Source organism: Salmo salar, chromosome 08 (assembly GCF_965601325.2).
Source record: "Salmo salar chromosome 08, fSalSal1, whole genome shotgun sequence".
NCBI lineage: Eukaryota > Metazoa > Chordata > Actinopteri > Salmoniformes > Salmonidae > Salmo > Salmo salar.
Window position 1 is genome coordinate 16,170,202 of NC_138298.1, and position 25,896 is coordinate 16,196,097.

The 25,896-nt window shown below is 42.9% G+C and overlaps 2 protein-coding genes across 3 annotated transcripts; both read left to right on the forward strand.

Annotated features, from left to right (window-relative positions):
* The first annotated feature begins 1,418 nt into the window (after nucleotides 1-1,418).
* LOC106610073 (uncharacterized) lies at nucleotides 1,419-13,192 on the forward strand. 2 transcript variants are annotated; one of them, XM_014209214.3, is made up of 7 exons: nucleotides 1,556-2,089; nucleotides 2,509-2,639; nucleotides 2,839-3,018; nucleotides 7,841-7,990; nucleotides 8,440-8,551; nucleotides 9,206-9,333; nucleotides 10,756-13,192. In XM_014209214.3, the coding sequence occupies exons 1-7, from the start codon at nucleotides 1,807-1,809 to the stop codon at nucleotides 11,683-11,685; spliced, it is 1,914 nt and encodes a 637-aa protein (XP_014064689.2). In that variant the 5' UTR covers nucleotides 1,556-1,806; the 3' UTR covers nucleotides 11,686-13,192. The 2 variants fall into 2 exon arrangements, with proteins under 2 accessions (XP_014064690.2, XP_014064689.2); XM_014209215.3 differs by lacking the exon at nucleotides 10,756-13,192 and having other exon boundaries at nucleotides 1,419-2,089; nucleotides 9,206-10,542.
* Nucleotides 13,193-13,319: 127 nt separating this feature from the next.
* On the forward strand, nucleotides 13,320-20,768 carry LOC145850143 (uncharacterized). Its single transcript, XM_014209216.3, has 3 exons — nucleotides 13,320-14,038; nucleotides 15,121-15,245; nucleotides 19,177-20,768. The coding sequence occupies exons 1-3, from the start codon at nucleotides 13,780-13,782 to the stop codon at nucleotides 20,473-20,475; spliced, it is 1,683 nt and encodes a 560-aa protein (XP_014064691.1). The 5' UTR covers nucleotides 13,320-13,779; the 3' UTR covers nucleotides 20,476-20,768.
* The last annotated feature ends 5,128 nt before the right edge of the window (nucleotides 20,769-25,896 follow it).

Consider the following 25,896-nt stretch of genomic DNA (forward strand, 5'->3'; position numbering starts at 1 on the left):
GTATCTTCAAAGCAGAGGGCCTATCAATGGGGTTATCTCTGGGGTGGCGCATAAAGTACGTGCAGATGTAGTACCTGAGGAAGTAGGAGGAGTGGTTGGTGCACTTTGACTGACCTGTATGGTAGATGGAGTGAAGAAATTAATTTCATCCACACTTTTGTTCTTTGATGAAGTCTCTCCCTTATGTAAAGGTGAACTATATGAGAGACCCTGTAAAAGCCTAAATGCACAAACCCCGTCAGTGCCATGAATGCAGAAGGGAAGAGTATCGAATGCCAGCAGAGTTTGGACGCTGCAATTGTGGCGAACATGGCCTGAATTCCAGGATTGCCCTGTTAGAGTGAAGGAGACCGGTGGCAAGAGTAAGGTCTGTCCAGTGTGTGTCCTACCTGGAGGCGGTGAGAAGAGTGGAAGGAGCAATAGTAGTAGTGCCTACACCAGTGAATGTTCCCCGACAAGCGAGGGATCCTGATAGAGCCTACACCAGTGAATGTTCCCCGACAACCGAGGGATCCTGATAGAGCCTACACCAGTGAATGTTCCCCGACAACCGAGGTATCCTGATAGATTGCATGTTAAAAAGGTGGACTTTGTAGCATTTATTGCAATGATCTTATACTGCACAGCACAAATCCTGTCAAACAGTGCTTGACTTGGACAGAAATATGTGCCTAAACTCATTTTGGGTGCCGGTATTGTTTATATTTAGGTGCATGAGTTCCACAATACTTATGAACTAATATTATATAAGAAGTGCAGGAGCTCTTGCAGTAGAGAAACTGAGTCGCCAGTGCTCAGCTACGGAAAGAATATGGATATACTGACAAGATACATGTCTCTCCGCCCTAACAGTGGGAGTCGTTGTTCAAAGTGGCATGTCGGGTTGTCAAGCTCCCATCTATCCTTTTTGTGTTTGTGGATAAATCATTATTGTAATACTTTTTTGAATATTCGATGAGGGTTGTTGACGCCAACCGCCTGTATTATATAGAGAGAGATGCTATGCTATTAGCCTCATGCCATGAATATGCAAAGAAATCTTGAGACAACTCTGAAATAAAGTGCTTTTTCTCAAAGTTGCCAGGATGTCACGTGTCCTACTTATATCAGTACACTTAACGTAAGCATTACACAAATTATATTTGATGAAATTAACCTAATGTAGCAAATAAGCCAATTTACATTTTTTGTTGACCAAATTCGACACCCTCATTGACCTCCATACAAAAACTTCTTGCTTGGTGGGTGAAACGAAAACGCCACCTGCTGGAGGGAGACAGATTTTCTTCCGAGTTGGGCCTCTCGTCCTCTTTGGCTCCGGTGAGCTCCTGCAAGTCGAGCACTGCTGTCAAAGGATGGTCCCTCCTCAGAGGCCCCTGAGCCTGTGTATATCTGTTTGGCGATGTGACTGGAATTGGAATGTTTTTTTTTGTGGATGATGACGTTTTTTCCCCCCCTTTCCTACAATGGATTTATTTTATAGTTGTATAGTTTGCCACCCGTACAGTAAGAAGCGGCATGCACCGCTAACGATTGTTTGCGGACAGCCATAATACCATAGAAGAAGAACGAACCGTTCGCGAACTGCGCGTCACTGTGAGCGGAAGTTAACAGTGACCAAGAACAATTTCCACGTTATCGTTTTTATTGTTATTTAGACGCTTATTAACACACTGGAACTCAAACTATGAATAATTTAACTACACAACATCACATACTTACCTCAGATATTCTTTAATTCGTGTTGGAGACAGGACTTGGTTGATAGTTATCTAATAGGTAACGCTATCTAGCTGTTAGCTAACAATGGCTAACTGTATGGTTTTTCACACTCAAATAGCCTCCATTATGGAGGTGCTAGCGAATGCAGCAGTGACAGAGATCTGTAAAGTCGTAGACGACGACTATGCAATGCTTCGTTTGGAAATAACACAAAGCCAGAAAGAAAACAGGGGATTGCGGAGGAAACTACAGCTATTGGAACTGAAGGTGGCACGGGACCGCGCAGATAGGACAATTAGAGAGCGCGTCCTCGCCAGTCGTCCCAGTAGTGTCAAGATACTTGACCGATACAGAGGAATTGCAAGAGGTACATTTTGTAGAGAGCAAGGCTGCGGGGCTCCCCTCTGCCCATATGTTAAGATGTGTTACCCAGAATTGGGTCTTGGTCGGTTTTTGGATAGTATGCCATACTTCCCCTAATTACTTATCTATCTTGTAAAAGCATTTATTTTACCAGGCAGGTCAATTAAGAACAAATTCTTTCACAGAGACACTCATTTTCTAACCAGATCCTTGATTTACTGACTTTCCTATTTTCATACTCAATTAAAATAATGTGAGGCATGGAAAATAATCAATCAATCAATAAATAGTATATCAAGAATTGATGAGTAGTCTTACCTTCCATCCTTGCCAATTGTAGACAGTGTCAATAGTGGACAATATAGCCTTGCGCATTGACAGTAACTCACTTAACCACCACTTTCCCCCCAATCTCTCTCTCAGGTGAAGGACATCTCACTGGAGGCCACAGGAGCTTTGTGAAGCCAGCAGGACATAATACATGGAGAGATGACCAACCAATCACTGTTGATGAGGGGAGTGGAACCTCACCACAGCACGTTATCGTGATAGAGGTTAGTGTCATAACGTAACAATAAAAATTACAGTAGATCAAATGTGGCCCGTTTTATTTTAGAAAGGATTCCCTCAGCTATTAATTTGCTTACATGTACATTTTCATTTATCTGCCACAGGGGAGCTTGTGAGACTTCCCTACGACATTGTTATCCAATTAATCTCATGTACCAGTAACTTCCTCTCTTCTTGTGTCAGTCTGGAGATGCAGAGGCTGCAGGTCCTGGGGTCAAGCAGGAAAGGACTGAAGGAAAGGACCCAAGACACAGCAGAGACATCCAGACTGGAGCAGCGGCTGGAGTGGCGCCCCCTGTAGCCATGGAGGACCTCCCCACCGCCGTTGCCCCACAGGCCAGGCCCCAACGCAGCATCACGGAGGTCAGTGGAACGCTGAATGCCATCCTCAAGTCAGAGAGACACAGAGACTTTAACTGTAACACACAGGCTCTTACACACAGGATCTGACCACAGATCAGAACCAGAAAGACTGGGTCTGTTGCCACTGGGCTGCCTTACTGCTAGAGGTCTTCACAGGTCCCAAAAATTAGACCTGTTCCAAAATGGAACTGGGGCTTTATCACCCTGCCCCCATATGCAAAAATACATTAAAAAAAATATGTAGACCCGTTTTCAACGGACCTGAGAACAACTAGACCCGTTACGTATAGACTTGGTCAAATCCAGACCCCTTTTGTTTTAAGCTACTTTATTAACGGGAGCTGATAAAGCAGGGGAGGAGGGACGAGAGAGGTGCCACTCTAGCAGGCGGGGGAGGGGCTGTACTGTGAGCGAGTGACAAGTGGAGGAGGGAGGAAGAGATGAGACAGCAACCAACCAATCCGACTCGCGCTATAGTAGACTAATAGCTGCCATAACCAGGTTATTTATCATTAAATATGATTATGTAGTATCTGTCATGACTGCATCAAACTGGAAGAAGCTAGGTAGCGAGCTAGGCTAATTGAGGCGGCAGTGCGTGCTTTTTCATCCTACAGGTACAAATAACAACAACTCCAGAATATTAAGTAGCAGCCTACCTGTTGGCTCTTGGTCGTAGCCTATCCTTGTCCTTTAACATTTAGTTCCGTTATTTTAATTCCATCTTCCATTGATTAGATATCTCCTAACTTTTGTCACACGTAGCGAGGCCCTACGACTGTAGCCTACATCCGCCTTGATGACTTATGATTGGCCAACAATAACCAGCTACACGCTCCACTCTCATGAAAAGCAAGAGCAGCATCATAAATGATCAGATTTTTCTCTCTCTACTGCAGCAGTCGCGTTCAGATTTGTATGGCCCATTCTGGATAAGTCAGTTAAAATTACATATACCCAAGACACGTGACAATCATATCAGGTCAGACCCATGACATTATTTAGAATTCTGGATCCGAACCTGCTTGGGTCCTGGGTAAAGGTGGATACGTGAAGACCTCTACCTACTGCTCACTGCTCAAGAGTATTTACCGGTATTTCACCAGAGCCAGAGGGCAGTTCATGGTGACGCATTAGATACTGGCGGTCAGGGCTTAAAATGAACACCTGCCAAATGCGGGTAGATTTTGGCATTGGTGGGTAAGATGTCTATTTCACCAGCCACGTTGGCGGGTGGTCAGGGCTCCACAGTGCGAGCTTTTCACTCGCATTTGTGAATATAAATAGTCAAGTATGATCACATTTATAGTAAAATAAATTCTGCAGTAGTTTTCAAAGTATTTCCGACACGTTGTTTCAAAGCTGGTAAATGAATCGCACAAAGTCAAAGAACTACGAATGCTATATAGCCTATTGCATCTCGCGCTGCAACACTGCCTGGCTGGAGGCTGTGCGCATGTGAAGAGCTGAGTGAAATATTCATTTTTAAGAAGTGCTGTGCACTTGCATAAAAGTTGGTTTAATTTACTAGAAACGAAAGTCTACTGAAGTGAGACTTTGTCCTTGTGTTTCTTGGCTATTTACATTGTTTTGTTCACAAGCTAGGTTGTTTTTCTATGTTTGAGTTTCAACTGCTAGAAAAGAGAAGACAACGCTTCTACTAGTCAGACTCAATCTCAAAGGCGCTACCACGGTAACCTCCCACCCTTAAAGGGGAAGGTAAAAATGTTTGTCTCATCTGATATTTTGGTTAAAAGACTCAGGTCACATAAAATGTTATTATTCAATGTACAATATTACGTACTTCTTACTAGTAACACACAACATTTTAGAAACATTACAAAGCATCAGTTTTTTTGTTGTGTTTTGTTGGTGTAACTTTAGTGGCTAAAAAATCTGGGTGGCTGGTGGACCAACATGTTTATTCCCTGCTGGAGGTGATGATCTGTCTTGTTCTTACTCTACAGAGATGGACCCTGGCAGCATATCCTTGGGTTTAGAGAGACAGACTGATCTGTCTAGAGAGGACTGCAACCAGTACAGTAGTAGTGTGTACTCTGAAGGGTGCCTAGATAAGAAAGGTTGTAGTTGTAGATGGTGACTGTGAAAGTGGAGGACGACGTTCCTCCCACATTGAATGCTGATAGTCACCTAGGAGATCGACACTCACAGGGCAGAGATTTCTTAGATTACAGGGGAAGCTTAGGGGAAGACAAATCTAAATGTCCCGACCCACTCCCCTTTATGCTCGTCCAGGAATCGTGACCCAGTTTCCACGTCGATGGCACCTTCCGATTCACACGGCTGCGTCCTTTTCGATCAGTTATGGAACTCAAAGGGCCAAGGCGCGAGGAGGGGGAGAAACAGCAAAGAGAAGTGGTTCCTCTGCATGTTCTGTAACAAAGGCTTCAGCTGCCCCCAGAAATCCACCAGAGGGTCCACACAGGGGAGAAATCCTTCAGCTGTACCCATTGTCACATGCACTTTGTCCGGTTTGGTGGCCTGAAGAGGCACCGTAGGGTCCACACGGGAGAAAGCCTGTTCGCCTTTACACACTGCGGGAAGAGTTTCTCAGAGAAGAGCTACTTCGGGATACACCAGCAACAAAAAACATTCCACTCTACAGTGGCTTGCGAAAGTATTCACCCACCTTGGCATTTTTCCTATTTTGGTGTCTTACAACCTGGAATTAAATGTCATTTTTGGGGGGTTTGTATCATAAGATTTACACAACATGCCTACCACTTTGAAGAAATAAGACAAAAAAACGGAACTTCAGCGTGCATAACTTTTCACCCCCCCAAAGTCAACTTTGTAGAGCCACCTTTTGCAGCAATTACAGCTGCAAGTCTCTTGGGGTATGTCTCTATAAGCTTGGCACATCTAGCCACTGGGACTTTTGCCACTGGGACTTTTGTTCCTTCAAGTTGGATGGGTTCCGCTGGTGTACAGCAATCTTTATGTCATACCACAGATTCTCAATTGGATTGAGGTCTGGGCTTTGACTAGGCCATTCCAAGACATTTAAATGTTTTCCCTTAAACCACTCGAGTGTTGCTTTAACAGTATGCTTAGGGTGATTCTCCTGCTGGAAGGTGAACCTCGGTCCCAGTCTCAAATCTCTGGAAGACTGAAACAGGTTTCCCTCAAGAATTTCCCTGTATTTAGTGCCGTCCATCATTCCTTCAATTCTGACCAGTTTCCCAGTCCCTGTTGATGGAAAAACAGCCCCACAGCATGATGATGGGGATTGGGTTCTCCGGGTGATGAGAGGTGTTGGGTTTGCGCCAGACATAGGGTTTTCCTTGATGGCCAAAAAGCTACATTTAAGTCTCATCTGACCAGAGTACCTTCTATGTTTTGGGAGTCTCCCAGATGCCTTTAGGCGAACACCAAACGTGTTTGCTTATTTTTTTCTTTAAGCAATGGGTTTTTTTCTGGCCACTCTCCCGTTAATCCCAGCTCTGTGGAATGTACGGCTTAAAGTGGTCCTATGGACAGATACTCCGATCTCCGCTGTGGAGCTTTGCAGCTCCTTCAGGGTTATCTTTGGTCTCTTTGTTGCCTCCCTGATTAATGCCCTCATTGCCTGGTCTGTGAGTTTTGGTGGGCGGCCCTCTCTTAGCAGGTTTGTTGTGGTTCCATATTCTTTCCATTTTTGAATAATGGATTTAACGGTACTCAGTGGGATGTCCAAAGTTTCAGATATTTTTTTAAAACCCAACCCTGATCTGTACGTCTCCACAACTTTGTCCCTGACCTGTTTGGAGAGCTCCTTGGTCTTCATGGTGCCGCTTGCTTGGTGGTACCCCTTGCTTAGTGGTGTTGCAGACTCTGGGGCCTTTCAGAATAGGTGTGTATATATACTGAGATCATGTGACACTTAGATTGCACACAGGTGGACTATATTTAACTAATTATGTGACTTCTGAAGGTAATTGGTTGCACCAGATCTTGTTTAGGGGCTTTGTAGCAAAGGGGGTGAATACATATGCACACACCACTTTTCCATGAATTTTTTTTAAACAAGTTTTTTTTCTTCACTTTTTGGACTATTTTGTGTATGTCCATTACATGATATCCAAATAAAAATCAATTTCAATTGCAGGTTGTAATGCAACAAAATAGGAAAAACGCCAAGGGGGATGAATACTTTGCAAGGCACTGTATAACATAGAAAGTAACCATTCCACTCGATAGCTTCTGACGTATCGATCAAATCCTGCATTAAAGACAAAGATCTTTTCAGCAGAAACGATCCACAAGGGCAACAGATTTCAGTGTTGAGTATTCCTGGGTAGAATATTGCTATTGAATATTGAATATTGGTAGATATAAGCCTAAAAAGTCTGTTACATATTATGTTTGTACTATGTAGGCTATATGATATTCACAAATGCCTATTTCATTACTTCCATTCAACTACTAAATTTTTTCCCCAAGACACTTTTAATGGGAAAAATGTATCAAGTTCATGGAGATTTTTATTTGAGACGTGTATGTGTGGTTTTCATATGGTGTATTTAAAACTTGTTTGTTTCATAAATACATGGGATTTTTCATTCGAAGACTTTAATTGAGACTCCCTTTTAGTATACATCACATCTTATCTCACCCTGACTTTTGACTTGTTTTTACCCACATCATATTCATGTCCACCATGATGGGTTTAACAACAATGACGTCATTCTATAACTACAGTATAGGACTCATGTAGTGGGGATGGGTAAAGACTCCATGTTGAAAGTGTGTTAATTATCTGTGTGTGTACGTACCTGAGGGAGTGTATGTCTGTGTAATCTGTATCGTCTGTGTTTTCAAGGAGGAAGAGGGTCCAGAGGTGCTGCTGGTGAAGGAGGAGGGGTGTGAAGAGGGTCTGGGGAACCCTGAGGAGGAAAACCAGACTACACCTCCTCCTGAACCCACAGAGGAACCAGCTGAGCAGCACAGGACCACACACAGTCTCACTGAGGTGAGCACACTGTGAACTACTGTCTGAATGGTATTAGGTCAGGGTCTGTATCCACAAAGCCTCTCAGAGAAGGAGTGCTGATTTAGGATCAGTTTTTCCTTTTAGATCATGTGAAAAAGACTATGTAGACAGGTAAGGACCTGGTCCTCGATCAGCACTTTTACTCTGGGACCCTTTGTAAATACGGCCCAGGTCTTGATACATTTTGTCTTAAGAGTGGGACCATGCCCTTGAATTATCAAACCCTTAAAGAGTGTCAAGTAATCAAATCAACTGACACGTTTGCCTAGTATCAAATCAACTAACACGTCTGCATAGAATCACATCAACTAACAAGTTTGCATAGTACTCATAGCAATCCCTCATTGCCCAATCAGAAGATGCTCCATAGCAGGGTTCTCATATCAGATTTCTTGATCCAACATCCTCTCACTCTGTATCTCTTACAGTCAGTAGACATGGAGGATGGGAAGCCTGATCTGCTGCTGGTCAAAGAGGAGACGATAGAAGACGAACCAGAGAGCATTGATCTGCTGAGTGGAGTAAAGATGGGGGAGCAAGGTAAGGGAGAAATACATACAGCCTACATACAGTAATAGATCTTCAATGGGAATAGTAATACATATAGCCTACATACAGTAATAGATCTTCAATGGGAATAGTAATACATATAGCCTACATACAGTAATAGATCTTCAATGGGAATAGTAATACATATAGCCTACATACAGTAATAGATCTTCAATGGGAATAGTAATACATATAGCCTACATACAGTAATAGATCTTCAATGGGAATAGTAATACATATAGCCTACATACAGTAATAGATCTTCAATGGGAATAGTAATACATATAGCCTACATACAGTAATAGATCTTCAATGTGAATAGTAATACATATAGCCTACATACAGTAATAGATCTTCAATGTGAATAGTAATACATATAGCCTACATACAGTAATAGATCTTCAATGGGAATAGTAATACATATAGCCTACAAACAAACAGTAATTGACCTTCAATGGGAATAGCGATGCACCTGGCTATTATTATTTATTTATTTTCTTAATTCATAAAACTAAATCAATACAATTTATGTTTACATACGAAATACACAATGTATGAACTTGACCAGGTAATTGACTCCAAAAAACTCCATATGTAGAGTTCTCTGCCATGTATTAATGTCTATTTTGTAACCTCTTCCTGCAGGTGGTTGGCTGGAGGCTAATAGAGGAGACTGGGAAGCCATCTTGGGTTCCCAGACCGAGACGGGTGCAGCCAAGGGCCCAGGGGACAACGTCATTGAGCAGGGCAGGACCAAAGGCGACATAGTGGAGGTCAGTGGATGGGACAGCATCTTCAACTCTGGGCTGGGGAACAACACTGTTTACTACAACCAGAAACAGACAGTCGAACACAAACCAACAACCGAACTTAGTCTCCATGACAACAGATTTGCTGAGAACAGGGCGAGGCGTAGATTTGGTCTGCGGGGACAGACAGATTTCCAAATGCGGCGGAAAAGAACAGACACAGACTCGGCTAGTGATGCTCCGTCCTGCTCCTATAGTTGTGATTCAGAGAGACTGATGGAGCCTCAGGTTAACCCCCTAACAGATGCTGCCTTCAGCCTGCCTTCTATAGGATCTATCAACTGGAACATGGACCCTGTGACAACACAGACACTCCCTGGCCTTCATCCTCCTCACACTCTCCTAATGTTAAACCAGACCTCAGACAATGCCAGTGTCTCAACACTAAATGGCTACACAAGCCCATTGACAAATGACAGTAGTAGTAACTCTATCATCAGATCTGATGGCAAAGAGAAGCGCTTCCCGTGTTCATTCTGTGGGAAAGCCTTCAGTTTCCCCAAACAGGTGGAGATCCACCAGAGGATGCACACAGGGGAGAAACCATTCAGCTGTACCCAGTGTGATATGCGCTTCGCCCAGGCTGGTCACCTGAAGAGACACCAGAGGGTCCATACAGGGGAGAAACCCTATAGCTGTCTCCAGTGTGAGCAGAGGTTCTCCCACCAGCACCAGCTGAAGAGGCATCTGAAGGTCCACACGGGCGAGAGGCCGTTCACCTGTACTCACTGTGGGAAGAGGTTTTCAGAGAAGAGCTACCTCAGGATACACCAACAGAAAATGCACACAACCAGTGTATCGTGACATGTAATGTTGTACTAGTTAGTTTGTAGTTAATTCTATTGGGTTTGGATGTATCGTATGATGAGGCAGAGTGGATGATATGGTGATGGTGTCTTTAAAAATGCTTCACTGATGAGTGACAAACTTTGTCCCTATAGGATGATACTGGTGATACATGTTTACTTGACATAAAGTAGTGAAGCTTTGTGTGATGTTGAACCTTTCCAAAGTATTCTACAATACATTTTTTTCAAAATGAGTAAACCAGATTTACAGAAAAAGTAAAGAGGAAATATATTCTACTGGTCATGTATCGTTTTGTGCAATAAAAGTACTGTACTTCAAAGTTGAGTGTTTGACCACTTTGTTGAAGTTAAATACAAAACTGACTTGGTTATTTTTGTATCATTACAGGGACTGAGTTTCCCTTCTCATTCAAACCAAAATGTTATACTTAGTTCTTGAGTCAACACATATGGACCTTTTTTATAATACATTTGTATCAGTGTTACAGATGGGCTTGACTGTGGAGAACATTTTATAATGTCATGTTTTGGTGTGTACAGCAGAGTTGATTATAAAAACTTCTATTTGTGTTTACAGTCTGCAGTCCATGAGGACCTGCTGATATCCAGTGTTGATGGCGGGAGAGACTGGACCTCTGAAGCAGCTGGTCACAAACCCTGGCCCCAGATCAGAACCCTGGATCAGGAGCCGTCGCTCTTCCTTCCCGAATCACAACCAGGAACGAACCACGAGGGACAGAGACACCACCACACAGAACACAACCAGTGGACAGGTGGACTGAACAACCTCAGTCCTGGTGGACATCAGACAGACAGAGGCTCTAGTCAGGGATCCAGTCTGCAGCCCAGACCCTTCTTTTCACAGTATCAGTGCAGGGATGGAGCTGATAGAGAGAGACCATCCTGTTCCTATGATACAAACACCACAGTATCCATGATGAACAGAGCAGGTCACCCTGGGCTTCAGTCTTCACAGACAGTGGTGGGTGAACCCCCTGGGGGTGTTCTAACAGGAAGTCTGTCTTCTTCTTCAGGGTCTCGTCAAATGCCTTGCGACTGGGTTCATGGAAGGCCTGTGCCTGGACCTGAGTCTAGCCTTCCTCAGCTACTTCAGGGTTACCCCATCAATACAGACAGGTTCAGGATGGGCGTGCACAAGACGTACCTAGCCTATAACACAGCACACAATGCCAACAACACCCAAACAATGTCTAGATTTCAAGGAAGGAGCTCAAAGACTAACCACCTGAGGGTGGTGGCTCCTGCTTCTGCCACCTGTGGTGTCATTGGGTCACAACGTGGGAGGCCGAGTGTTAAGACGGACGCAGACAAGCCATACGCCTGCCCCACGTGTGGGAAGCGCTTTACTGAGGCAAACTATGTGAAGAAGCACCAGACAGTTCACACCAAGGAGAGGCCCTTCAAGTGCAAAGTATGTTACAGGAGCTTCTCCTTCCTGAGTAGCCTTATCAGACATAGGAGTGTCCACAATGGGGAGAAATCATAGCAGTGTGGCTTGAGATTTACACAAAGGACATCTCGGAACCATTCTGTAGCTGACATACAATGTATTCAGAAAGAATGCAGTCCCCTTGACTTTTTCCACATTTTGTTACGTTACAACATTCTAAAATGGATTAAATACATTTTCCCCTCAATCTACACACAATACCCCATAATGGCAAAGCAAAAACTGTTTTTTTTTTACATTTTTGCTAATGTATTAAAAATAAAAAAAACAGTACAATTTTACATAAGTATTTTGACCCTTTACTATGAGACTCAAGTTCAGCTCAGGTGCATCCTGTTTCCATTGATCATGCTTGAGATGTTTCTACAACTTGATTGGAGTCCACCTGTAGTAAATTCAACTGATTGGACATGATTTTGAAAGGCACACACCTGTCTATATAAGGTCCTACAGTTGACAGTGCATGTCAGAGCAAAAACCAAGCCATGAGGTCGAAGGAATTGTCCGTAGAGCTCCGAGACAGGGTTGTGTCGAGGCACATATCTGGGGAAGGGTACCAAAATATTTCTGCAGCATTGAAGGTCCCCGAAGACACAGTGGCCTCCATTATTCTTAAATGGGAGAAGTTTGGAATCAACAAGACTAACTAGGGCCGGCCACCTGGCCAAACTGAGCAATCGGGGGAGAAGGGCCTCGGTCAGGGAGGTGACCAAAAAACCCAATGGTCACTCTGACAGAGCTCCAGAGTTCATCTGTGGAGATGGGACAACCTTCCAGAAGGACAACCATCTCTATAACATTCCACTAATCAGGCCTTTATGGTAGAGTGGCCAGACAGAAGCCACTCCTCAGTAAAAGGCACATGACAGCCCGCTTGGAGTTTGCCAAAGGGCACTTAACTCAGACCACGATTCTCTTGTATGATGAAACCAAGATTTAACTCTTTGGCCTGAATGCCAAGAGTCACGTCTGGAGGAAACCTGGCACCAACCCTACGGTGAAGTATGGTGGTGGCAGCATCATGCTGTGGGGATGTTATTCAGCAGCAGGGACTGGGAGACTAGTCAGGATCGAGGGAAAGATGAACGGAGCAGAGTACAGAGAGATCCTTGATGAAAACCTGCTCCAGAGCGCTCAGGACCTCAGACTGGGGCGAAGGTTCTCCTTCCAACAGGACAACAACCCTAAGCACACAGCCAAGACAACGCAAGAGTGGCTTTTTGGACAAGTCTTTGCATATCCTTGAGTGGCCCAGCCAGAGTCCGGACTTGAAACCGATCTAATATCTTTGGAGAGACCGGAAAATAGCTGTGCAGCGACGCTCCCCATCCAACCTGACAGAGCTTGAGCGGATCTGCAGAAAATAAATGGGGGAAACTCCCCAAATACAGGTGTGCCAAGCTTGGCGTGTCATACCCAAGAAGACTTGTGGCTGTAATCGCTGCCAAAGGGGCTTCAACAAAGTACTGAGTAAATGGTCTGAATACTTATGTAAATGTGATATTTCAGTATTTGTTATAAATGTGCAAACATTTCTACATTATGGGGTATGTTGTGTAGATTGAGGGGGGAAACAATTTAATAAATTTAAGAATAAAGCTGTAATATAACAAAATGTGGAAAAATGCAAAGGGCTGAATACTTTCCAAATGCACTGTAGTTATGTTAAGTGTCTTGGGCTAAGAGGGTAATTAACCACATACCCCTCATTAATCCTTTGTTAATTTACCATTTGAAACAGGCTTGTTGTGTAAATAACAATTTTTAGAGACATTTAACCTAGGCTAGAACAAGGACAATTGAATATTTAACTTATTGAGGTGATGTAGATGGAATAAATGTATTCATTGTAATTTTCTCCTCTCGGCTTGAAAGACACTTATCATAGGAGATTTGATGTGTAACGTAATAAGCAGTACCGTAATTCACAGAACAGCGCGCATCGCTATTTCATTTAACCGCACCCTTTCAGCTATGACGCCAAACAAACGTGTGACCAATAGTGACCAATAACAATTTCCACGTTAAGGTTGTAATTTAGACGTTTAATAACACACTGGACCATTGTTAATTTAACTGCACAGCATCACATACTTACCCCAGGTTGGGTTTAATTCGCGTTAGCTAACAATGGCTAACTGTATGGTTTTTCACACTCAAATAGCCTCCATCATGGAGGTACTAGCGAATGCAGCCGTGGCAGAGATCTGTAAACTCGTAGACGACGACTATGCTGTGTTTCGTTTGGAAATAACACAAAGCCAGAAAGAAAACAGGACATTGCGGAGGAAACTACAGCTACTGGAACTGAAGGTATCACGGGAGCGCGTCCTCGCCAGTCGTCCCAGTAGTGTCAAGATCTTCGACCGATACAGAGGAATGGCAAGAGGTACATTTTGCTTAGCCGAGGCTGCGGGGCCTGTCGCCCTGTTCCCCTCTGCTCGTGTTCAAATGTGTTGACCAGATTAGGAACTAGGTCCGTTTTTGGATAGTATGCAATACTTCCCTGAAAGCCACAATTTTTGTGTTTTACCTGGCAGGTCAATTTAAGTCAAGTATTATTGCACAACGACATAATTGCCTTGTCCAAATACCTATATTTGCGTTGTAAATTGTAGGTATTTTAGGTATGTGAATTTTCTAAAATTGAGTACGCTTTGAATGCTAGTATGTTATAGTCATGTCGGCTTTTCATCTAGTAGAAGTCAATGCTCACTTTCGAGTAAGACTCACTTGTGTTTGACAACAGCTGATGAGTTTGACAACAAGGATAAGTGAACGAATGGCGGGAAACATCGCAATTAGATGACGTATTATCCGAGTTCAAAACGATTCAGAACAAGTAAATCTCAGACTTCTCTGTATTCAAGACAACTGGGAACTCGGAAATTGACTGGAAATTGCAAGTCGTAAATTCGGGCATCTTTCTAGAGCTCCGACTTCCCTACTTGAAGATCACTGATGTCATTATTTGACCTCGGTTATTTCCGAGTTCCCAGTCTTGAAAGCGCAATGAGCCTCACTGTCACCTCTCCGGGATGCTCGTCCCTCAACGGGGTGCAGGCAGAATCGACACACTATCTAATGTTAGACAATGGATTAGCCTAGTGTGTTGGCATTTGTTGCTTACTGTATTATTTTTTTACTAACCAGTACGTTCTAAATAGTATGTAATACAATTATTACACAGTATGCAGTTTAAGTAAGTAGTAGGCAAGCCAGATTTCGGACACGGCCAGTATCATGTTCTAACCAGATTCTTTATTTACTTAATTTCCTATTTTCATATTCAATTAAAATAATGTGATGCATAGAACAATCAATCAATCAATAAATAGTATATCAAGAAGTTATGAGAAGTGTTACCTTGCATCCTTGCCAATTGTAAACAGTGTCAATAGTGTACAATATTGCGTTGAGCATTGACAGTACCTAGTTTAACCACCACTTTTCCCCCAATCACTCTCTCAGGACATCTCACTGGAGGCCACAGGAGCTCTGTGAAGCCAGCGGGACCAAATACATGGGGAGATGATCAACCAATCACTGTTAATGAGGGTAGTGGAACCTCAACCCAGCATGTTATTTTGATAGAGGTTAGTATCATAGTGTTACATCAAAAATTATAGTACATCAAATGTGGCCCGAATTTGCACCTCATCTCAGGAAAAGACGTGTCAGACTGACGGAAACATCCAAAGTCACACATTCGGATTTGGCACTTCAAGCCCAAATACATCATACTTTGACTAAAATTATGACTTATTGACTTACATCGTTGTGCAACATCATGGGTAAGCTCTGGCCGTCGTCTTTCAGCTTGAAAAAGCGGATTTCTACTGGTGCCCGATTCACAAAGTCAAATCCAAATTATATTTGGGCTTACGAGCCCTTCCCAGCGATGAAGAGTAAAAAAAAAATATATATATATATATATATATATATATATATATATATATATATATATATATATACTAAAATTATAATAATAACAAAAAATATAGGAACATGAGGAACAAAATACACAAGAATGGAGCTATATACAGGGAGTACCAGTTCCAGATCAGTGTATTAGATATGCATGTGAAGGCAGAGTAAATTGACTAGCCATCAGGATAGATAATAGTAAGAGTAAAATAAAGAACAGAGTAACAGCTGCATATGTTGAGTGTGAAATTTTTTGTGTTGTCGGTGTGCGTGTGTGTAACAGTATAGCTTCTGTCCCTCTCCTCGCCCCAACCTGGGCTTGAACCAGGGACCCTCTGCACACATCAACAACTGACACCCACAAAGCATCGTTACCCATCACTCCACAAAAGCCGCGGCCCTTGCAGAGCAAGGGGAACAACTACTTCAGGTCTCAGAGCGAGTGACGTCACCGATTGAAACGCTATTAGCCCGCACCACCGCTAACTAACTAGCCATTTCACATCGGATATATATATATGAGTTCACAAAACATTAAGAACACCTGCTCTTTCCATAACAGACTATGTGAATCCAGGTGAAAGCCATGATACCTGAACAAGTGACATCAGTAAGGGATCAGAAAGGTATTGGGAAGTTCAGAAAATCAGGCAATTTTGTTTGATCTTCTGTGTAGAAAAGAACATCATCTTTGATGATCTTTCTTCCCCAGTCTGATTTAGTGACTGGTCTAGTCCACTCTGTGCTATTGAGGCTTGTGGGCATTGTAGAGGGAGACGCACATGTGTTCCCGAGTCGTATCTTTCGGTGATGGGGGTCATAATATTTTGTAGCTTAAACCGTTCAAACGATAGAGCAACATTTCATTTGTAGTACGAAAACAGAAACCACTCTGTTTATTACAACTGCATCTAGCGGCTACCGGAGGTTACTGACATAACCCGGGTTCTATGAACCAAGCGTATTTTATTTCATAGTTTCTCTCGCGACCCCATTTTCAGTTCACAACCCCTAGTTTGGGAAATGTTGGCCTAGTCAGTGCAGATAATCCGGGTAACCAATTAATTAACTATTTAGCAGTGGCTATTTCATTTCTCCAGTTTCTCTGGACTAAAACCCAACTATGTTAAGTGTACTGTGTTACGGATTGAGTCTCTAAATGATACAAACATTAAATTGACATGTGGTCTCCTAATTAGATGGGCGAATGGTGATGTCGATGTGCTTGGTGTACATATCCCAGAAAAGTTGACCTATTAACTTTGATCGAAAACTTATCAAAATAGATTGAATCTTGAAACCATTTTACAGGAAGATTACCCTGATTAATTCTCTAGTGATATCGCAGTTTACATATTTATTCATGGCTTTATAGACTCCAGGAGAATCCTTTTTCAAATAATGTGAGTGAAAAAAATATTTTTTCTTTATTTGGAAATGCAAACCAGATAAACGAGTATATTTATATAACGAACATGAGTTTGGAGGGTTAAAACTATTAAATATGAAGGCACTAATCCTCTCTTAAAGCCTCCATTGTTTCAACATTTGATCTAAATCCAAACTGGTTTTCTAGCAAGGTACTAAGAGAGGCCCAACATATGTTTAAGAGTGAGCTCTTTGCCTTTTTGTAGATTAAAACCTTACATATTCGATGGATTGACAATAGATCCCTGTAAAGTAACCTCCTTTTTAAATGAGTTGGCTACAATTAAAATGGCACCCTCCTGAAAAGGCAGATCTAATATTACAGCAAATAATATAGCTAAACTCCAATGTATTGATAGAGATAATAAACTATTTTCTTGGTTAAAATTTTACAAAGGGTATATTATTTATGAAGGACATTGTAAACAAGAACGGTAAGATTGTCACTCAAGCAATTAACAACAGTGTATGGAGGTGTTTGCACAATACAAAATTAAAACCAATTCATTGCTCTGCCACAAAATTAGAAGAGGCAGTTACTTAAAGAGTTAGTCTGTCTGACACCTATTAAAAATCAGAAATTACTTCAAATGATTAGTGTAAATCGAAAAATGTTTCACTTAAAGTCAAAAGGTTTGACCACGATACTGTATAAAATTCAGGTCAGTTGGGAACAGGTTTTTGATGTCCCAACACCTTGGCATCGGGTCTATGAAGTGACATGTAATACAACAATTGAAACGTCAATTTAAGCTATTATATAAAATACCTACTACAAAAATTGTTAAATATGGGGCATTGAATAGTCAGCCTTGTGCAGACTCTGCCACGAGGAAACGGAATCAATACAACATTTTATGGTACTGTTCATCAGTGATTCGCTTTTGGAGTCAGGTCCAGGAATGGTCGTTGTGCCATAATTTCAGGGTTCAGATGGACCTGCAAACTGTTGTTTCGGCATCTGAAAAAACACGATCAGTCAATGGGGAAATATCATTATACTGTTGGGTAAGGTATTTATTTTTAGGGAATTATCAGTAGAAATGTGACCAATAGGGAGGTTCAGGACCCTTGTAAGACAACATAGTAAAATGGAGGGATGTATTGCAAAAGGAAATAGAAATGCATTATGCTGGGAAAGATGGGTTCATCTGTGGATAGCGGAGGGTTGGGGTTAAGATCAGAATGAATGGTGGATTGGCCGCTGTGGGTGAAACTTTAGCACTTGAGGAAATTAGGAATGTATGTATAATTATTTAACTACAGGTATCGTAGATGTGCTCGAAATAGCTGTAAGTAGAAGTATTGTTCTCCATTAGTTTACTCTAATTAGGGTAAGGTAGGGTGTAAAAAAGTATAAAAACTAAAAAAAACACAAAGATTTTCATGTATTTGATGCCATTCCATTCGCTCCATTCCAGACGCTCCATTCCAGCCATTATTATGAGCTGTCCTCCTCTCAGCAGCCTCCTGTGACAGAAACAAAGATATTTATGGCTTTATCAAATTAGGATCTTACCAGGAAGCCAATAAATAGCGTGAGTTGTAGTTTGGGTAAGCCAATGTCCATGTAGTACAGAGGCACAGCCAACAGCACCTGGAACAGACCCAGTTGTTGTTGTCCGTTAGAACGACTACATTTTCTGGCGCCTCATGTCGGCATCGGTTTGGACATGAGGCTGTAGCCAACATCCATGTCACCTACACTTTTTAAATGTAGGCTTTTTCAGTATGTACATGGAAAATATTAATATTATTCTGATGTTGGCCTCTGATCCAATTCCGATCTGAGTAATTGTTTAATGTAATTTTTGTGTGATTTATTTTTTACTTGTCGATCAGGACAACTCCTCTATATTGTTCTTGTCCGACGACTTCTTTTTTTACTTGTCTCGGACAAATGGACAAGTGTTAATGTCAAGGCCTGCAGATTCATGACTGTCATGCTTGCGCCATTACTACGAAGGAAACTGCTTGTTACCGCAAATATTTTTCATTGTGCTCTTACATTTTTAATCTTAGGCTCACACGTGCTCCTTGTAAAAAAGGTCCGTGTAGAGCCCTGCTGATGGGCCCCGGTTTTGAGGGTCACCGTGGCGGAGGTGTTGTTGCCTACCCTCACCACTTGGGGCTGGCCCTTTTACCGATAATAAACTCCTCTCTTCTTGTCAGTCTGCAGAGGCTGCAGGTCCTGGAGGATTGTCTCTGGTCAAGCAGGAGAGGACTGAAGGAGAGGACCCAACACACAGCAGAGACATCCAGACTGGAGCAGAGGCTGGAGTGGTGCCCCCTGTGGCCGTGGAGGACCTCGCCACCACGCCCCAGCACAGGACCCGACCCAGCATCACGGAGGTCAGTGGAACGCTGAGCGCCGTCCTCAAGTCAGAGACCGAGACTTTAACTGTAACACACAGGCTCTTACACACAGGATCTGACCACGGATCAGACCCAGAGAGGCTGTTGTTGGGGAGACTGGGCTGTTCTCCTGCTCCTGACTCAAAGTATTTACTTTATGGAAAGCCAAGCCCGAGGACGGTTCATTCCCATCAGGACTCAGGTGGCGCGTCAGAGACTGGTAATGATCTATCTCGTTGTTACACTACAGCGATGGACCCTGGCATCATGTCCTTGGTATTAGAGACACAGACTGATCTGTCTAGAGCGGACTGTAACCAGTACAGTAGTAGTGTATACTCTGAAGGGGGCATAGATAAGAAAAGTGAGGTTATACTGATAGATGAGGTGACTGTGAAAATGGAAGGCGACGCTCCTCTGACATGTAATGCAGACGAGACTCATTTACGGGAAAGATACTCGCAGAGCAACACCAGTGACTTCTTAGACTGCAGGGATAGGTTAGAGACAAATCTAAATGTCACGACCCACTCCCCTTTACACGCGGTCAGGGATCGCGACCCAGTGTCCCCGTCGATGGCACCTTACAATTCACTTGGCAGCATCTTTTTCGATCAGGTATTTAACTCAGACGAAAGGGCTAGAGACGAGGGTCGGGGAGGGGGAGCAACGTCAGGCAATAGTAAAGAGAAGCGGTTCCTCTGCATGTTCTGTAACAAAGGCTTCAGCTGCCTCCGGAAGGTGGAGATCCACCAGAGGGTCCACACAGGGGAGAATCCCTTCAGCTGTACCCAGTGTGAGAAGAGGTTCTCCCGCCAGGACCACTTGAAGAGGCACCAGAGGGTCCACACAGGGGAGAAACCGTTCAGCTGCCCCCAGTGTGAGAAGAGGTTCTCCCAGGCTGGTGACCTGAAGAGGCACCAGAGGGTCCATACTGGGGAGAAACCCTTCAGCTGTACCCAGTGTCACATGTGCTTTGCCCTGGCTGGCAACCTGAAGATGCACCTGAAGGTCCACAAGGGAGAGAGGCCGTTCACCAGTGTGCATTGTGGGAAGAGGTTCTCAGAGAGGAGCTACCTCAGGACACACCAGCAGAAAAAACATTCCGCTGTATAATATAGAAAGTAACCATTCTGCTCGATAGCTTCTGAAGTTTAGATCAAACCCTGCGTTAAAGTCAAAGATACATTTTTATTGTCAGCTGAAAAGATCCACAGATGCATTTGGAATAACGAGAGTAACAGATTTTAGTGTTGAATATTGCATCCAGACATTGTGTGATATACAGTGCCTTCAGAAAGTGTTCACTTCCCTTGACTTACTCCACATTTTGTTGTTACAGCCTTAATTTCAAATTGATGAAATTGAGATTGTCTTTTTACAAATTAATAAAAAATGATAAGCTGGAATGTCTGAAGTATTCAACCCCTTTGTTATGGCAAGCCAAAATAATGTGCTTAACAAGTCACAACAAGAGTGAGTCTATGCAACTATGTGCAATAAGTGTTTAACATGATTTTTGAATGACTGCTCATCTCTGTACCTCACACATACAAATTTATCTGTAAAGAACCCTCAGGTGAGCAGTGAATTTCAAACACCAAGGAGGTTTTCCAATGGTAGATCGGTAAACATAAAAGAACAGACATTGAATATCCCTTTGAGCATGGTGAAGTTCATACACTTTGGATGGTGTATGAATACACCCAGTCACTAAAAAGATACCGGTGTCCTTCCTAACTCTGTTGCCGGAGAGGAAGGAAACCATTCAGGGATTTCACCATGAGGCCAGTGGTGTCTTTGTTTTAAAACAGAGTTCAATGGCTGTGCTGGAAGAACTAAGGATGGATCAACCTTGTAGTTACTCCACAATACTCACCTAATTGACAGAGTGAAAGAGAAAGAAGCCTGTACAGAATACAAATATTTCCCGAAACATGCATCCTGTTTGCAATAAGGCACTAAAGTAAAATTGTAAAAAATGTGGCAAAGAAATTAACTTTCTTGATTACAAAGTGTTATGTTTGGGGCAAACATCAATGAGTACAACTTTTTATATTTTCAAACATGGTGGTGGCTGCATCATGTTAGGTGTTAGCTTGCCACGTGAAAAGACTAGGGAGTTTTTCGGGATAAAAAGAAATAGAATAGAGCTAAGCACAGGCAAAATCCTAGAGGAAAACCTGGTTCAGTCTGCTTTCCAACAGACAGAGACATTCACCTTTCAGCAGGACAAAAACTTTAAAAAAAAACATTTTTATTTATATATATATATATATACACACACAGTGGGGGAAAAAAGTATTTGATCCCCTGCTGATTTTGTACGTTTGCCCACTTACAAAGAAATGATCAGTCTATAATTTTAATGGTAGTAATGTAAATGTTATAAATTGATTTGCATTTTAACGAGGGAAATAAGTATTTGTTTGTTTTAGTATACACTGCTCAAAAAAATAAAGGGAACACTTAAATAACACAATGTAACTCCAAGTCAATCACACTTCTGTGAAATCAAACTGTCCACTTAGGAACCAACACTGATTGACAATAAATTTCACATGCTGTTGTGCAAATGGAATAGACAACAGGTGGAAATTATAGGCAATTAGCAAGACACCCCCAATAAAGGAGTGGTTCTGCAGGTGGTGACCACAGACCACTTCTCAGTTCCTATGCTTCCTGGCTGATGTTTTGGTCACTTTTGAATGCTGGCGGTGCTTTCACACTAGTGGTAGCATGAGACGGAGTCTACAACCCACACAAGTGCCTCAGGTAGTGCAGCTCATCCAGGATGGCACATCAATGCGAGCTGTGGCAAGAAGGTTTGCTGTGTCTGTCAGCGTAGTGTCCAGAGCATGGAAGCGCTACCAGGAGACAGGCCAGTACATCAGGAGACGTGGAGGAGGCCGTAGGAGGGCAACAACCCAGCAGCAGGACCGCTACCTCCGCCTTTGTGCAAGGAGGAGCACTGCCAGAGCCCTGCAAAATGACCTCCAGCAGGCCACAAATGTGCGTGTCTGCTCAAACGGTCAGAAACAGACTCCATGAGGGCAGTATGAGGGCCCGACGTCCACAGGTGGGGGGTTGTGCTTCCAGCCCAACACCGTGCAGGACGTTTGGCATTTGCCAGAGAACACCAAGATTGGCAAATTCGCCACTGGCGCCCTGTGCTCTTCACAGATGAAATCAGGTTCACACTGAGCACGTGACAGACGTGACAGAGTCTGGAGATGCCGTGGAGAACGTTCTGCTGCCTGCAACATCCTCCAGCATGACCGGTTTGGCGGTGGGTCAGTAATGGTGTGGGGTGGCATTTCTTTGGGGGGCCACACAGCCCTCCATGTGCTCGCCAGAGGTAGCCTGACTGCCATTAGGTACCGAGATGAGATCCTCAGACCCCTTGTGAGACCATATGCTGGTGCGGTTGGCCCTGGGTTCCTCCTAATGCAAGACAATGCTAGACCTCATGTGGCTGGAGTGTGTCAGCAGTTCCTGCAAGAGGAAGGCATTGATGCTATGGACTGGCCCGCCCGTTCCCCAGACCTGAATCCAATTGAGCACATCTGGGACATCATGTCTCGCTCCATCCACCAACGCCACGTTGCACCACAGACTGTCCAGGAGTTGGCGGATGCTTTAGTCCAGGTCTGGGAGGAGATCCCTCAGGAGACCATCCGCCACCTCATCAGGAGCATGCCCAGGCATTGTAGGGAGGTCATACAGGCACGTGGAGGCCACACACACTACTGAGCCTCATTTTGACTTGTTTTAAGGACATTACATCAAAGTTGGATCAGCCTGTAGTGTGGTTTTCCACTTTAATTTTGAGTGTGACTCCAAATCCAGACCTCCATGGGTTGATAAATTGGATTTCCATTGATTATTTTTGTGTGGTTTTGTCAGCACATTCAACTATGTAAAGAAAAAAGTATTTATTAATAAGATTATTTCATTCATTCAGATCTAGGATGTTATTTTAGTGTTCCCTTTATTTTTTGAGCAGTATATTTTGTTCAGTGTATGCTATTTGGTGTATTTTAAAACGTATTTGTTTCATAAACGTGACTTGACTTGCTCTTAGAATGCACAACTTGTACTTGACCTGTTCTACTTTGTGATTTGCGACTTGAATAATAGTGACTTGGTCCCACCTCTGGTGTATACTCTGAAGGGTGCCTAAATAAGAAAGGGGAGGGTCTGATCCAGGGTTTCCGTTTGACGCCGGACGACGTGACCAGCAAGATTTTAATTTACCGGACATCCATATGTATTGGGTGCGCAACACATTAGGGCGTACACCCATGGACCTCAATCACATTGGGATGATTTTAATTAATCTCAACAGAATATACATTTGCCTGTAAAGTTGTAATAAAATAAACTAGAATGATGTTCTTATACCAACATGACAGGTTTATTGAAAAGCAAAACATTGCCCGTTGTGTCTTCATCCCTGCTATAAATCATAAGTGAATATCATTTAAAAAATACAAAAACATTTAAAGAACAAGTTGCCTAGACAGTAATAAAACTTGAAAATATAATATTTGTATAAACATTCAATTAATAAACAAAACAACTAATTTAATTTAGCCGAGGCATGAACATTTTCATTAGGCCTGATAAATAACAAAACATTTCTACTGGATGATGTTAATAAATTGTTTATTTTAACTATGGTGGGGTTGTGACTCCTATCGTGTGATATGTGGCTTATTGATAACAACTCTGTTTCCTACTATAGGCAATTGGGTGCCTACCGAGCCTGACGAACACAATCATTTGCTTCCAGCCTAATTTTAACGTGTGTTTACGGAGGATCTTGACCTGCTGAAAGTGAGCCGCTGCTGTTGGGAAGTCAAAACTGTCCAACTCCTTGGAGCAGCTAGGTGCACATCAGCCTCTTTGTCCTCAAGAAGGCGCGATCTTGAAGCCATCATTACTCTGTTTTGGAGAAAGTATCCCTTCTCGGGGATACTGAAATCGCTTTATCTTGGCCACACTGAAATCGAGGATAATCAACACAATCTAAACACATTTTACCGAGTCGGGGCACACTTAGCTGAAGTCCCTTATGAGGACCTCGCGTCTTTTGGGGGAGGAAAAATAGAAACACACACACCCCAGCAGCTTGAAGATTTATTAGCCCATTAAGTATATTTTGCTTTGATGAATAAAAATGATTATTTTCCAATCAATCTTTTTTTCATCCGGGAAATTTGGCCGGCAACAACAACAAAATCGTCTAAATTCTGTTATCCGCATTTACCGGATAACAGAAACCCTGGTCGTAGATGAAGTGACTGAAATTGGAGGGCGATGTTCCTCCCCCATGGACTGCAGATAATCATTTAGGAGACAGATACTCACAGGGCAGATTTCATAGATTAAAGGGAAAGCTTAGAGACAAATACAAATGTAGAGTCACACTCACCATTACACATGTTTAGTGAACATGACCCAGTGTTGATGGGGCCTTCCGATTCACACAGCCATCACCTTTTCATTAAGTATTGAACTCAAACGACAGGACTAGAGCCCAGGCTCGGGGAGGGGGAGCAACATCAGGCAAAAAACTGTAAAGAGATGCAGTTCCTCGGCATGTTCTGTAACAAAGGCTTCTGCTGCACCCAGAAGGTGGAGATCTACCAAAAGGGGAAAAATCCTTCAGCTGTACCCAGTGTCACATGCATTTCGCTGAGAATGGCGCCAGAGGGGATGGCAATTGTGCTATTTTGTGTTTTTTCGCATTGTTTGTTACTTATTTTGTTTCTGCCACTGTCTCTTATGACCAAAAAGAGCTTCTGGATATCAGAACAGCGAGTATTTACCTCGAACTGGACAGGAAAACAAATATTTAATGAGCTGGATGTGAAGGATTTACTGCTGCTTCTGGACCAGGCCCAAATCCCAGTCATTCACATGAAAATAATTTTATGGCGAGTGTGTAACCCACCTCTACCATCCGTCCTATTGGCCAACGTGCAATCATTGGAGAATAAACAGGATGAGCTCTGTTCAGGACTATCCTACCAACGGGACATTAACTGTAATATCTTATGTTTCACCAAGTCGTGGCTGAACGACGACAGGGATAATTTGCAGTTGGCTGGGCTTTCCGTCTGTCGGCAAGACAGAACAGTTAACAGAACAGGTAAAATGAGGGATGGTGGATTGTGTCTATTTGTCAATTTATTTTACCTTTATTTAACTAGGCAAGTCAGTTGAACAAATTCTTATTTACAATTACGGCCTACCCCGGTCAAACCTGGACGACGCTGGGCCAATTGTGCGACGCCCTATGGGACCCCCAATCACAGCCGGATGTGATGCAGCCTGGATTCGAACCAGGGACTACAGTTTTTTTATTTTTCACCTTTATTTAACCAGGTAGGCCAGTTGACAACAAGTTCTCATTTACAACTGCGACTTGGCCAAGATAAAGCAAAGCAGTGCGACATAAACAACAACACAGAGTTACACATGGAATAAACAAACATACAGTCAATAACACAATAGAAAAGTCTATATAGT

Coding starts and splice junctions, on each gene's coding strand:
- LOC145850143 (XM_014209216.3), top strand. CDS start 13,780: ATGGCTAACTGTATGGTTTTTCACACTCAAATAGCCTCCATCATGGAG. Junction 14,039..15,120: donor ATACAGAGGAATGGCAAGAG/GTACATTTTGCT, acceptor TCACTCTCTCAG/GACATCTCACTGGAGGCCAC. Junction 15,246..19,176: donor AGCATGTTATTTTGATAGAG/GTTAGTATCATA, acceptor TCTTCTTGTCAG/TCTGCAGAGGCTGCAGGTCC.
- LOC106610073 (XM_014209214.3), top strand. CDS start 1,807: ATGGCTAACTGTATGGTTTTTCACACTCAAATAGCCTCCATTATGGAG. Junction 2,090..2,508: donor ATACAGAGGAATTGCAAGAG/GTACATTTTGTA, acceptor TCTCTCTCTCAG/GTGAAGGACATCTCACTGGA. Junction 8,552..9,205: donor AGTAAAGATGGGGGAGCAAG/GTAAGGGAGAAA, acceptor CTCTTCCTGCAG/GTGGTTGGCTGGAGGCTAAT.